General features: G+C 40.6%; 1 protein-coding gene across 8 annotated transcripts in view; it reads right to left on the reverse strand.

The window, feature by feature from the left end:
- The window catches only part of KIAA1217 (KIAA1217 ortholog), a 531,225-nt gene that overhangs the window by 263,903 nt on the left and 252,053 nt on the right, over positions 1-15,269 (reverse strand). The window contains exon 1 of one of the 8 annotated variants that reach the window (XM_032775662.2): positions 2,194-2,472. The exons of the other annotated variants lie outside the window; for them this stretch is intronic. Within the exon in view, the coding sequence (XP_032631553.1) occupies positions 2,194-2,263 (70 nt within the window). The 5' untranslated portion in view covers positions 2,264-2,472. Of the gene's footprint in view, positions 1-2,193; positions 2,473-15,269 lie in introns of those variants that run through there. 8 annotated transcript variants of the gene reach the window in all.

Genomic DNA, 15,269 nt, shown 5'->3' on the forward strand with positions numbered 1-15,269 from the left:
GGCTAGGTTATTAATATGTATGTTACGTGGCACATTCTTTTCATGGCATTGACAGACATGTAACATACTATAAAACACTGCAGTCCCTATTACTTTCTTTTGATGCACAACTTATGTTGATTAGGAATCCGGCAAACGAATTTGAATAAAATAACCCCCCCCACACCTGAAATTTTAAACAAACTGAACTCTAACCCTTTCTGAAGCTCTGGAATGTCTGCATTAGAGATCCCCTTACCAAATCCCCTCTAAACGTACTTCCCTTGTACTTCTTACCTGGTGGCAGGTCACCTTGGGGGAAGGCAAGAGCAGTGATTGTGAAATACTACAATGCACACTGGGGCATTTTAGCTCCGGGTGCATGTGAAGATCAAAGGGTCAGAAGCAGCGTAATCCAACAGCAAGTTTCTGGATCCTGCTACTACTGAACAGCAGAATAAGCAGGCTTTCCATACCTTAGAAAATACATATGGGATGAGAGGGCATTGAGGAAAGAGTCAGCCTAACAACTAGCCCCCCCTCCCCCAAAACTTTGTAATGGGTAAAGGATCACCTGATTTTCCCTAGAAGACTGCATGAGTTGTAGGCAGGCGGAGGATAAATGTATCACCCCTTAAAAAGGGGTAGGTGAGAGAGAATGTGCTGAGGATGTGAGAGATCGGCATATGATAAGCCTGTCATGCTCTTGAAGAGGAGACCTGTTATCTGAGAAACAAGTGGGTTGCTGGACCTTCCTCTAAGGAGGTCTGCTATCATGGTGGGTGGAGGGTAGGCAAATGGAGTGTGTTGTATGACTAGATAAAGGCTTGTGGGGACTGGAATAGTGCTCAAAAGGCTTGAAAATCTGAACTGGGTGCTTATCTGAATTAAACCCAAATTCAATTTTTTTTTTTTTAGATTCATCCATCACTATAGGAAATATAATTTAATGGAGAAAACTGACAGTAAAAATTAACTTAATTTTTGGCCTACAAGTGGTATGTCCATGATAATCCATCACGATAATCTTTTGGATTAATTGTTCTGACCTGGATCTTCCAGTTTCAGGAGCTGGTCCAGACTGACCTCTGCTTTCTACCATCACATGAATTTCAGTATATTTTGCGTGAGTAGTATGGTAATAGCATGTTATTTCTTTTTGCAATTCAGGAACACATTTTAGTGAATATTTTGTTCTCTGTACACACAAAGGTGCGTGCATACACACACCCAAATGATATGGATGGACTATGAGTTACCCATTGCTCACATATTTACTATGATCTGGCAGAATGTCAAACAGTACTAATGACCACATTGGAGTTTTGTTTATTATATACTTTTTCTAAATATGCCACCTATGTGATAGTCACAGATATTACTGACTTTTAATACTGTGAAATACCAAAATATATTTTCAATTACCATTTATACCCAAACATATTATGTTTATTTTATACAAACATAGGAGCATATATGTTTCACTGAAATCTGCATGAGAAATTCAATACATGCATATGTACTGGAAGTGTTCACAAAAGCTATCATGATTGGTGTTCTATAAATACTTATAAGAGATAAATTTAGATTAGGTATCTGTCATGTAACCTGAATGTTTGTAGGGAGTGGAATACCCTACAAAAAAATTCATCAGGAAGCTGTTTGCATTAGGTTTCAGACAAAATAACAGTGCAATGGTAATTGTACAAATGCACCACAGCTGACCTTACATGAAAAACATGCTCATAATTTCTTGGCTTCATTCCAAAATCAACCAAACTCATTTCACACAAAGTAAATTAATCTCATAACAATCTACTGTAGATCTGTGTGTTCTAAAATAGGAATTGGAAAAAAAAAAAAAAACAAATCTCAATACTACCTCTATAAAATGAAGTGTTTCTGCTTCTGCTGTTGGAGTATAGAGAATTTAAAAGGCAGCCGATAGTATTTATCCTTCCCTAAGGAAGTAGCATATCACACCGCTTAATGTGTCACAAAATGTGACATCAATACACACTCTGCTTTAGCTATTAAATAAAAATCTTTCTAAAGAGAAAGTTAAACATAAAAATCCCCAAAGTATCAGGCAAGCCTTCAAAAGTCACATGCACAAGAAGCACACTTTTTATTCTCTCTACCTCTAGTTATAAAAAGCAACAATGAGGGACGTGTTTAAATGTAACTCCATCTTCGACTGATTCTGTTACTTACCCTTCATCTGTTTGCTGTCTGTTGAACAAGCCAGGCACAGCTCAGATTTCTGGCTTTCATTTTCCTCCATTGTCCCTGCCTACTTCATAAGCTTTCCTTGAAAACTTTTAAACTGCAGGTTTAAAAACTACCAGAAGCAGCCTCCAGGAGAAAAGAAAGAAAACTAGCCTTCTCTACAGTACAAAGTTCCTTTCAAAAATGAAGTGGATTCCAGAAGTACAAGTATCCGTTATGGAATGGTGGGCAGTACTTTCAGAGGCTGCTGCTTTTGCTGCTGGAATAGTCCCTGAGCACTTCTCAGTGAGGGCCCCAACAGGTGATGGTCTTTTCTGCGGGAAAGACTCTAGCCGGCTTCTTTTCCACTGCTCCCAGCTACAGATACACTGCAGCCAAGTAGCATTATGAAAGGGAACATTTCAAACAAGATTATAGGCCTGAATCTCAGCTGGAATCCGAATCCTTAGCTTTCTAAATCTCTGTCATGGGACAAAGCCATTCCACAGAATATTTCTGAAACACATAACGACTGAGCCCACAAACATCCTGATAAATGCTCCTGTGTCTTTTTTTAATGTGCAGTTTAAAAGTAATTCATTATGTAAAAACTGAGGGATTTTTTTCTTTTGAATACTTTCAAGCTGCTCAGAAACCAAGCAGAATGTAATTAAGATATATAAACCAATAGAACTAAGTGTAAACCACAGTGAGCAATATATAAGATGGAAATTTGGCTTAGATGGAATTTGATGAGGAAAGTTAAAGATATACAAATAAATATCAAGAGATTATTTTTGTTTAGTTCAGAAATTAGAAGCTTACATGAGATACAGTAGATCCACCAGATCATGAGGCAGTAAAGGAAGTTATTGAGGAAAATAAAGATTTTGCATCAGTCTCCACCACAGTTAATTTTTGGGAGTATACCAAACCTGAACCTACACTTTTAAGGTAATAAAATGGCGGTGTTGTCAGAGATTGAGATGTGAAAAAACAAGGTGCTGGAACAAACTGATCAATTAAGGAACAAGCAGCCAACAGGATCATATGGGAAATCTGTCCAAAAGTTCTGAAGGAATTTAAGAATGAATGGAGTCGGCTGAGGTGCTAATGAAATCATGCAATCTCTCAATAGACTCAGACACTGTCCTGGAACACCAGAGGCAAGTTAATGTTGTAGGTATCTAGTACTGATTTCTTGACACCCCGTCTCAGAAAGGATACAGAAGAAATTGAGGGGCTTCCGAGATGAGTGATGAAAATTATTAGAGATATGGAAAAACTTCTCTATGAAAATAAATTGAAAAGACTGGGCCTATTCAGTTTAGAGAGGAGACAAATAAAAGGATGGGATAAAGATATGAAAAAGAATTAATAAAACACAGAAGGTAAATCAGGTGATCCAGTCTACTATCTCTTGAGGAGGTATAAAGGCAAAGCCCATAAAATAAATGGAAAAGGGCTTTAAGTCAATGAAACTGAAAGACAAAAAAATTAATACTAAAAAAAAAAAGGAATGCTTAAATATATATATATATATAAAATAAATAAAAACCCTGGGGAATGCATTGCCACAATACATCACTAAAACCAAGAGTTTCGCAGGATTCAGAAAAGGATTGAACACGGACATGGATAGGGTGACCAGATGTCCCGTTTTTAAAAGGACAGTCCCGTATTTAAGCCCTCCTGCAAGTCTCCTGACTTTTTCTTAAAAATGGGGAAATTGTCCCATGTTTTCTGTCTCCCCCACCATCAGTACTGGCGGGTCCTGCTGCTGGCTGGATCCCTGCTTGCCAGTCACATGCCCATCAGCGGTGAGTGGAGAGGTCCAGTGGCTGATGATGGGGGGTAGGTGTGCAAATCTGGTGGCGGGGTGACGATGCAGCACGCAGGGCTAGCTACTCCCCCCGGTGATCTGTCAGCACAGCCCCACTGCATGCCAGCTCTCAGCCAGCAGGGCTCTGCCCCCCATCCTATTTCCGGCTGGCACTGACTGCGTGCTGTGAGCTGCAGTGGCTGGTGAGTGCGGGCAGGCGCCAGGCGGCGGCCGGTTATGTGTTGCCTCTGCTGCCCACCAATCAGCCCTTTACATGCTCCCCCTCTCACTGTCCTCTCCCTACTTTGCTCCTTCAGCCCCCAGAGCCCCTCTGCTCCTCCATAACTCCCCTGGTGGGACGCGTCCCACTCCCAGCGCTGTGCAGAGAACCAGCCCCTGGTCAGAACACTGAGCTCACCAACAGCCTGGCTAGCAGAGCCCTTCCTTCTCGCACTGCCTCTGGCTGAGCCAACACCCCAGGAAAGCCCAATACCCTCTGACCTGGGGTGCTGGCCAGGAGAAGCCAAGCACTACATGTGCCAAAGCCCTGCACAGCACTGGCACGGGGAAGCTTCTCTGCTCCTCAACTAAGCTCTGCATTGGGATGGGGGAAGAGATTTCCAGCCTGTTCACACCCCAAAGCTGCAGACTCCACAGCAGCCCCCCGGGCAGGGGCATAGCAACCCTCTACATCCCCCCACCCCATGGGTCCTGCCCCCAAGAAGCACAGAGCTGCTCTGTCCCCCAGGCACCCTCCCCTGCTGAGCCACCTCTCTGGCTGGGTTTGCTGAAGCCCCTGCATTCAGGTCCCCTGGCCCTGATGCACAATGCATCCCTTAAGGCTTAACCCCTTCCTGCCTACATTGTAGCAAGAGGTGGCTGGTTGTGTCGGTGGCCAGCAGCAGCCTGGAGGTGTTAGCTGTCTTTCAACACTGTGTGGGCAGGAAGGGACAAGCTGCTTCCAGCCACACTGGAGTTGTGGGGGGAAGAGATGAGTTCTGCAAAGACATGAGCCATGTCATCCCTTCTCTCCCTCCTCTTTCCCTACGGCAGGAAGCAGCTCTCGGCCCTTCCCTCCTGCACAGTGCTGAAAGACTGCTGTTGGCCACATTCTGGTGTAAATGGTGGCATAAATCTGGGGGGGGGGAGAGGAGCATGTGACCCTGCATGCCCTCCCCCGCCAAGTGTTGCCTTGGGAAGACGCGGTGCCAGGAGAATCGGGCCCATCCCAGGGGCCCAGCCAGGCGTGGAGAGCGGCAGGCAGGGAGGGTCGGGTTGGTCGGTCACCCCCCCCGGTGTGAGAAAGGTGTACGTGAGTGTGTCACCTCTCCCTGTGTGAACCGTAAAGTCTTAAAGATAAGAAGGTAAATAGAAAGAATCCAGCTATGAAGTATTTCTTTTTAACAGAGGCTCAGTTAACTTGATGTTAATTTGAATGTTTGTACTGCAAAGTTCTGACTGATTGCCATTGAACTCACTTGAATATGAGTAATTTTACCAGGTGCCCCATATTCACCAAATATCCACCAAATATCCATATAGTTATCCATATCTAGGGTGACCAAATATTCACCAAATATGGTCACCCTAGATATGGATAACTAGAAAACCAACCCACAGTTACATGGAATGGGTAAGTTCTTCCTTAATTGTGCACTTCAGGATCTGTTGCACCTTCCGCTAGGCAGCTACTAGTAGTCCTTGTCAGAGAAGACAGAACAGTAGAATAGATGGATCACTGCTCTGATTCAGATTAAAAATGTTTATGTTTCTACTGTGTAAATAATGCAAATGTCAGTCATGTATGGAAAACAAATTGCCCCATTCCTACTGAAAAACTGAGAATCTTGTTCCTAAACCCAACAGATCTAGGGCACCTGGCCAAATTACAGGATGAGCTACATTGGCCCTGTGCCCCTCAGCATCCCCTCCTATCATCCACTGGGAGATGAATTTTTAAAGTCTCTCTCACAAGACACCGCTTCCTCTGGAACACCCTCTTAAAAGGTGATTCCTCATTGTGTGTAGATTTCCCAGACAGGCACATAGACCCAACTAGAGAACCTTCTGCAAAGTCTGAGGAAGGTGATGTGAAGGAAACTGACATCTCTACACCCCTCAAACCAGAAGAGATTTGCTCCTGGAAGTTCTCTTCTGTATGTATCTGGGTGAAATGGTTGAGCTCTCAATTTGGACTTTTGTACACCGAGAATTTGCAATTTTTTGAAAATTCAACACAGAAATTAAAGAACACAACTTCTCCACTCCCTGTATCCAATGGTCCCAACCATACTAAGAGAAACTCCAAATTCTTTGAGTTCGTTACTATTAACAATTGAAAAATAATCAAAACCACTGTTCTTTATATACTCTGGATTAGATCAGATACACATATTCTCTTATTAAAACTTCCCTCAAATATTTATTTTGTTCCTTACCAATAACTTTCACTCAGTCTTGGAAACTGGCAAAGTTCCCAGAAACTCAAAGTAGCACACAAAATACCCATACAGAAAAGATGGAGAAAGCAATTTAAATATTTGTGCTGCTATTTAAGATTTCCAACATAGCATACTAATTGCTCTGAATAAAATTATTCTATAGCATCCCAGCAATTTAAAGAAAACATTTAGTTGGATGTATAGTATACCTACTGTAGTATTTTTATTGACTCCAAGTTATACTCTGCCTACTCTGATTTTTGCATAATTAAGCCCAAAAGTTATGGCTGTCCCAAGTAACTCAAATTGACTGTGTTTTTAAATCACATCTTGAGGACACAACTCCTGTACACAAGGAGAAGGTAACAGAAGTCCAAAAGGGGCAGATAACATGAACAAGAGGGAAGAATTAATCAAAGCAGGCAAGTTCCACACACAGAGAATGGAAAGCTTTAAGAGCATTATTCTACTAAACTTCAAGTTAAGAAGATGAATCTTCCAGCAAGTTAAATTGGCCCCTTGACAACATTAATATGCAGAGTTGGACGTACACAGCAAATAAGTCAAGGTCTCTCTGACTCTGCAGCAGCATTACCTGGCAATCTCCTTATAACGATAAGCTGTTTTGTTTTGTTTTTAAACAATTCTGCCATGTTCTAGGTACAAACAACTGACTTTCCTTCAGCTTTGGGGATGCATGTAGTCTTATTCTAATTTTCTTTTAAACAAATATATCCATTGTAATCAATACCATAAAGTTCAACTCCACAATTTTTGAATGCATCCCCACAAAGTCTTCCTCCTCAGAACCCAGCCTATGTCAGCAAAGCTTATGTTCCTCAGGGGTGTGACTATTCTGCCCCCGGAGTGACATAAGTTACACCAACCTAAGCACTTGTGTGCACAGCGTTATGTCAGTAGGAGAGCTTCTTCGAGTGACATAGCTTCTGTCGCTCACAGAGGTATTTTTTTTTATGCTGACGGAAGAGCTCTCTCCCATTGGCATAGAGTGTCTTCACCAGACGCATTGCAGTGGAACGCTGCAGCAACCACTGCAGCATTTCCATATAGATATGGCCTTAGTTATGCTTAAAATTCCACCCAATTTTGCCAAACATCTAAGAAAAAGATACATTTGCTTTTCCCTGGATTTCAAAGAATAAAATGTGCATAACACATAAAATCTGGATATGGAAAGATAAACTTTCAGCTTAGCATGTGTGGCATTAAATACACCATTCCTGTTAAACACGTATCTGCTATTATTGTTAAGTCTCCAAATACAATAACATGCTGAAAATGTACCCTTCAAACTGTTAAGCACAAAGCATGTGTCATCTATCAGTAAAGAGAGCTATGAGATAAAACCATAATGGCAGATAATGATTTTGTAGTCATGTTTAAACTATTTTTGACATATCCAATTTCTATTTTTGATAGTGTAACTCAAATAAACTCCCCATTAGGATAATCACTAATCACAGACAAAATAATCCTGATTCACCAGTTCACATCATGCAAACAAATTTTGTTTATCTATAGGACCTACAACAGTAGTTCTCAAACTTTTGTACTGGTGACCCCTTTCACATAGCAAACCTCTGAGTGCGACCCTCCCTTATAAATTAAAAACACTTTTTAAAATATATTTAACACTATTATAAATGTTTCATCCAAAGCAGGGCTTGGGGTGGAGGCTTACAACTTGCAACCCCCCATGTAATAACCTTGTGACCCCCTGAGGGGTCCCCACCTCCAGTTTGAGAACCTCTGACCTACACTAAAAAGCAATTCTTTTAAATTACTGTATTCCGATCTGGAGCTATCAATATAAAAAACAAAGCATGGGCCTAATTAGGAGAACAGAATATTCATCTTTAATTATACTTAAATTTAGCAGTCCAGAACTTCTTTACGTAAAAAAACTTCTCTTTTAGTATGAACATAAAAGTAACAACAACAAATGCTGATGAACTCAATTAGTAAAATGTATATTATGCAACACTGGTTGAAGCGGTTACTCACATCTGAAAAAACTGGAGAGTTAACTATCAACAGCTATATCGCAAGATATGTTGACATCACACAGACGCCTCAAATTGCATGAAATTATGTAACTCTTGACAAATCTATCGTTTAATTACTCAAAATTAACTAGCACAACATAGCATAATCTCCACTAGAGAAACCCAATCAACAGTCTACCTTTCTGGGTAATTTACCACTGAATCTGAGAAATCCTGTTCTTTTATCCCTTTTCTACAACATACAAGTAACATACATTTAAACTTAACAGTCAGGCAAACTAAAACATACACAGTATTTGGGTTTGAAAAGTGGCTTTCACATGTTATTTGTTTCAAAGACACAAATTAAATATTGGAAGGCCTGAATCTGTGAGAAGTCTATGGGAGATGAGGCCAGTCACTTTGCAGGATCAGGCCCTTGCTGCAGTGTTTGTCTAGGCCATTAAACTGTCAGCAATTGTTCCCACATAACCTTGAGGATTTGAATAGCTGAAGAGAGATACAATTGGCTACTGAATCCTTCAGCTCTAGGGGACTGATAAAGATCTGATCATTCTTGGTAGTAAACAAAAGTCATTCTTACCAGACAGATTTGGTAGATTAGATTAAATACGAGAGAAAACAACTTTCAGTAACTATAATAAACTGGACTAATTATAGAATCACTTTGCAAAAACAATGCACGTTAGCACTAATTTCTACCTTCATTAATAATCTCTGCAGAGGTGCCTGGGGCTGAATGGGTTTGGAGACTAAACTGCTCTCATATTCCTAGAGGTCATCTTGCCTGCTCAGTGCTGAGGCACATTGACAAGCAACATGGGGATGTTTATATGCTGTGATACATATTCTATGGCTCAGGGATGAACTTCAGTGGCCAACATTGTCTGGACCTAAATTCATTCCTAAAAGAAAATGACTGTGTTCAAGTAGTGTCCAATGTTAAAGTTATAGAAATTAGCTCACAGAAGCAAAATAAAGCAAAACAAAATCAGTAAAGTCTATTGATGTTAGTTCACTAACTGTATTGCAAGGGAGAATCGCTTTTTGCTACTGTTTTAGATTAAACCATTTCTGGTTATGAGGTATATTACAGATTAACAGATTTTAAGGCCAGAAGGAACCATTGTGATCATTTAGTCTGACTTCCTGCATAAAACTGGCCATTAGGCTTTCGTGAATTAATTCCTGCTTCTAATTCCAGTAGATATGCTTGAGCTAGTGCATATATTTTAGAAAAACATTCAATCTTGATTTTAAAATTCACAGTGATGGAGAATTCACCACAACCCTTGGTATGTTGTTCCAATAGTTAATTGCCATGTCTGTTAAAAATCTACACATTATTTCTAGTCTGAATTTATCTAGGTTCAACTTCCAGCTATAGAATCATGTTATACTTTTGTCTGCTAGATTGAAGAGTCTTCCGTTGTCAAATTTTGTTCCCAAAGTGGGTACTTACAGACTGTGATGAAATCACACCTTAACCTTCTCTTTGATAAACTAAATAGATTGAGCTCCTTGAATATTTTACTATAAGGCAAATTTTCCAATCTTTTAATAATTCTTGTGACTCTTTTCTGGACCCTCTCCAATTTTTCAATATCCTTCTTGATGCATGGACAGCAGAACTGGACAACAGTATTCCAGTGCCAGATACTAAGATAATATAACCCCCCTTGGATATTCACCATTACTACATCCAAGGACCACACTAGCTCTTTTTGGCAACAGTGTTACACTGGAAACTCATTTTCAGCTGATTATCCACTATGACCCTCTTTTTCAGAGTCACAGAATTCTCCATTCTCTATGTGTGGCCTACATTCTTTGTTCCTAGATGTTAAGACTTTATTTCTGGCCATATTGAAACTTGTATTGTTTGCTTGCAACCAGCTTACCAAGCAATCCAGATCTCTGTCAGTGATATGTCCTCTTAATTATTTATCATTCCCCCAATCTTTGTGTAATCTGCTAATTTAATCAGTAATGACAATGTTTTTTTCCATGGCATTCATACATATATTCAGGGGCAGCTCCAGCCCCCAGCACACCAAGCGCGTGCTTGGGGCGGCATGCCGCGGGGGGTGCTCTGCTGGTTGCTGGGAGGGCGGCAGGCGGCTCCAGTGGACCTCCCGCAGGCATGCCTGCGGAGGGTCTGCTGGTCCCGTGGCTTAGGTGGAGCCACGGGACCAGTGGACCCTCCGCAGGCACGCCTGCGGGAGGTCCACCGAAGCCGCAGGACCAGCAGACCACAGCACTAGTGGATCCCCCGCAGGCACGCCTGCAGGAGGTCCACCAGAGCCGCAGGACTGGCGACCAGCAGAGCGCCCCCCGCGGCATCCCGCCATGCTTGGGGCAGTGAAATGTCTAGAGCTGCCCCTGAATATATTAACTATAGTAGGGACAAGAACCGATGCCTCCAGGACCCGACTGGAAACATACCCAATTTATGATTAGTTCTTATTTACAATTACTTTTTGAGCCAGCTTTTAATCCATAATATGTGCCATGTTAAATTTTTTATCGTGCTAGTTTCTTAATCAAAATGTCATGCAGTGCCAACTCAAATGCCTTATATAAGTTTATTATATCAACAGTATTACCTTTATCAACCAAACTTTAACATCATAAAAAGTTAGTTTGACAAGATCTATTTTCCATAAACCCATGTTGATTAACATTAATTATATTTCCATCTTATAATTCTTTCTAATCAAGCACTGTATCAGGCGTTTCATTATTTTGTCTGGGACTGAAGTCAAACTGATAGATTTATAATTACTTGTGCCATGCCATCCCATTTACTCTTAAAATAGCTCAGCATTAGTGTTTTCAGTCCTGTAGGACTTCACCAGCATCCAAAGATTTATTTTTAAAAAAAATCAACATTAGAAGTCCAGAGAGGTCCTTGTACTGCTGTTTAAAAACTCTTGGATGCAAGTCATCCAGACCCACAGATTTTAGAACATCAGACTTTAGTAGTAGATTGTTAACATCCTCCTGATTTAATTTTGGAATAGAGAGTATTTCATCATCATCAATCACCATATGAATAGATCACCTCGCTTTTTCCCAGGCACAAAACAGAAATATTAAACACTTGTCTTTTCTGCATTATATTATTGACTATTCTAGAATATTGATCTAGTAATGCAATCCCATTATTAGGGTTCCCTTTGCTCCTAATATACTCCTTAATGTACTCAGCTCAGCTGGCCATAAATTTCTCCTTGTGTCCCTTATCAATTTTCTACAGGTTTTGGCTAATTTGTATTCATTGTGATCAATTTTTCCTTTTGACCATTTTTTTCCACATTATATACTGTTTTATATTTTATTGCTCCTTTTACTTCCCCTTTAAGCCCAGATGATTTGTAGCTGGTTGTGGCCAGATTGGTTATGTGTTCTATCGATAATGCCTATTTAATGTTGAATCTAAAATCCCATACTGGGTCAGACCAAAGATCCATCAAGCCCAGTATCCTGTCCTCTGACAGTGGCCAATGGCAGGTGCCCCAAAGGGAATGAAGTGATCCATGCCCTGTCACCCAACCCCAGCTTCTGGCAAACAGAGGCTAGGAACATCATTTCTGCCCATCCTGGCTAATAGCCATTGATGGACCTATCTTCCATGAATCTAGCTAGCTCCTTTTTGAACCCTCTTATAGTATTGGTCTTCACAACACCCTCTGTCAAGGAGTTCCAGAGGTTGACAGTGCATTGCGTGAAAAAATACTTTCTTGTGTTTGTTTTAAACCTGCTACTTATTAATTTAATTTGGTGGCCCCCTGTTCTTGTATTATGAGAAGGAGTAAATAACACTTATTTACTTTCTCTATACCACTCATGATTTTATAGACCTTAGTTGCCTCTTTTCCAAGCTGAGAAGTCCCAGTCTTATTAATCTCTCCTCATGCGGAAGCCGTTCTACACCCCTAATAATTTTTGTTGCCCTTTTCTGAACCTTTTACAATTCTAATGTGTCTTTTTTGAGATTGGGTGACCACATCTGCTTGCACTATTCAAGGTGTGGGTGTACCATGGATTTATATAGAGGTAATATGATATTTTCTGTCTTATTATCTATCCCTTTCTTGACAAATCCCAATATTCTGTTTACTTTTTTGACTTCTGCTGTGTGGATGATTTCAGAGAACTATCCACAATGACTCAAAGATCTCTTGCATTTATCAATATTACATTTCATCTGCCATTTTGTTGCCCAGTCACTCTGTTTTGTGAGATCCTTTTGTAGCTCTTCGCAGTCTGACTGGGACTTAACTATCTTGAGTAGTTTTGTATCATCTGCAAATTTTGCCACCTCACCCTTTACCCCTTTTTCCAGATCATTTATGAATATGTTAAATAGGACTGGGCCCAGTACAGATCCCTGGGGGACACCCTAGTATTTATGTCTCTCCATTCTGAAAACCAACCATTTATTCCTACCCTTCGTTTCCTATCTTTTAACCAGTTACCAATCCATGAGAGAACCTTCTCTCTTATCCCATGACTGCTTATTTTGCTTAAGAGCCTTTGGTGAGGGACATTTTCAAAGGCTTTCTGAAAATCTAAATACACTATATCCACTGGATTTCCCTTGTCCGCATGCTTGTTGACCCCCTCAAAGAATTCTAGTAGATTGGTGAGGCATGATTTCCCTTTACAAAAAACATGTTGACTATTTCCCAACAAATTATGTTCATCTATGTGTCTGACAATTTTGTTCTTTATGATAGTTTCAACCAATTTGCCTGGTACTGAAGTGAGGCTTACTGGCCTGTAGTTGCCAGGGTCACATCTGGAACCCTTTTTAAAAACTGACATCACATTAACTATCCTCCAGTCATTTGGTACAGAAACTGATTTAAATGCTAGGTTACAGATGATAGTAGTCCTGCAATTTCACATTTGAGTTCCTTCAGAACTCTTGGGTGAATACTACCAGGTCTTGGAGACTTATTACTGTTTAGTTTATCAATTTATTCCAAAACCTCCTCTAATGACACCTCAGTTTGGGGCAGTTCCTAAGATCTGTCACCCAGAAAGAATGGCTCAGGTTTAGGAATCTCCCTCACACCCTCAACAGTGAAGACCATGCAAAGAATTCATTTAGTTTCTCCACAATGGCCTTATCGTCTTTGAGTGCTCCTTTAGCATCTTGATTGTCCAGTAGCCCCACTGGTTGTTTAGCAGACTTTCTGCTTCTGATGTATTTTAAAAAAATTTGCTATTACTTTTGGAATCTTTGGCTAGCTGTTCTTCAAATTATTTTTTTAGTCTTTCTAATTATATTTTTAACTTCATTTGCCAGAGTTTATGCTCTTTTCTATTTTCCTCATTAGGATTTATCTTCCACTTTTTAAAGGATGCCTTTTTGCCTCTCATTGCTTCTTTTACTTTGTTGTTTAACCATGGTGGCTCTTTTTTTGGTTCTCTTACTATGTTTTTTAAATTGGAGTATACATTTAAGTTGAGCCTTTATTATGGTGTCTTTAAAAAGTTTCCATGCAGCTTGCAGGGATTTCACTTTTGGCACTGTACCTTTTACTTTCTATTAAACTAACCTCCTCATTTTTGTGTAGTTCCCTTTCTGAAATTAAATGCTACAGTGTTGGGCCACTGTGGAGTTTTCCCTGCCACAGGGATCTTAAATTTAATTACATTATGGTCACTATTACCAAGCGGTCCAGCTATATTCACCTCTTGGACCTGATCCTGTGCTCCACTTAGGACTAAATCAAGAATTGCCCCTCCTCTTGTGGGTTCCAGGACTAGCTGCTCCAAGAAACAGTCATTTAAGGTGTCAAGAAACTTTATCTCAGCATCCCTTCCTGAGGTCAAAGACTCCGTTTCTCTAAATTACATACAGTGCTGAGTGCTCTAATGTAAATATGGTAAAGGAACCTGACCCTGTATGGGGATATATAATTTAGGGTGTGTTCAGGATGAATGTACTCTCATTGTTCTATGGAGAGGAAGTCACCCTTCCCTCTGAGAAAGTGGGAAGAGGTGACTCCTCTCCTCAGAGGGAGGGGAAATGACAATTGGAGTAGAGGAGAATAGTTGAGGGACAGAGGCAGGCAGTGGGGAGCCTGAGAGAGAGACACACACAGAGTACCAGAGTCTGTGAGTAAATGGGAAAAAGAAGGAGTGTGTGACAGGACAGCTGGAGGGAAACCGGGACTAAGAGAAACTGAAAGTAAGTGGAGAGACTGAAACTGAGCAAGACAGACGATCACAAGAGAGTACTTTTAGTTTAAAGCTCGCTGGTCAGGTCAGTCTGTGTTTCATGACATGTTCCTGAGCATCTATTCCTGTTTGTTCCTGACCATTGGTTCTAGACATCTCCTGTCATTGATCATGTAGTCCCAGAAATCCGGAACAGGAGACCCAAAGGCCTTCAGATCCAGTGGGTCTGGTTTAATGTGTACCCACACAAGCAGGTATCACCAGAGTCGAGGCCACCTCTTCAGGAAGTCATGACTGGAGCTTGATACTCAAAGACTGACTTGGGCATCAGACAGAACCCAGTGTGATGTTTGGGGAAAGGGGAACCTTGAACTAATAATAATAATAATCTATAAGATAATTGCCTGTACATAAAAAGATAGAGGGTTTTTTTAGAGGATTATATGTAGTTTTAGAATGCGAGTGTATTCGAATCTTTTTTTAAAATTATATATAGTCACCATCACAGTAGAAGACATCCAGCAGCGGGTCAAGAACATGAAGAGCTGGACAGCACCTGGACCAGACATGATCCACACCTACTGGCTAAAGAAACTA

The sequence above is a fragment of the Chelonoidis abingdonii genome, chromosome 2 (genome assembly GCF_003597395.2).
Source record: "Chelonoidis abingdonii isolate Lonesome George chromosome 2, CheloAbing_2.0, whole genome shotgun sequence".
NCBI classification, from domain to species: domain Eukaryota; kingdom Metazoa; phylum Chordata; order Testudines; family Testudinidae; genus Chelonoidis; species Chelonoidis abingdonii.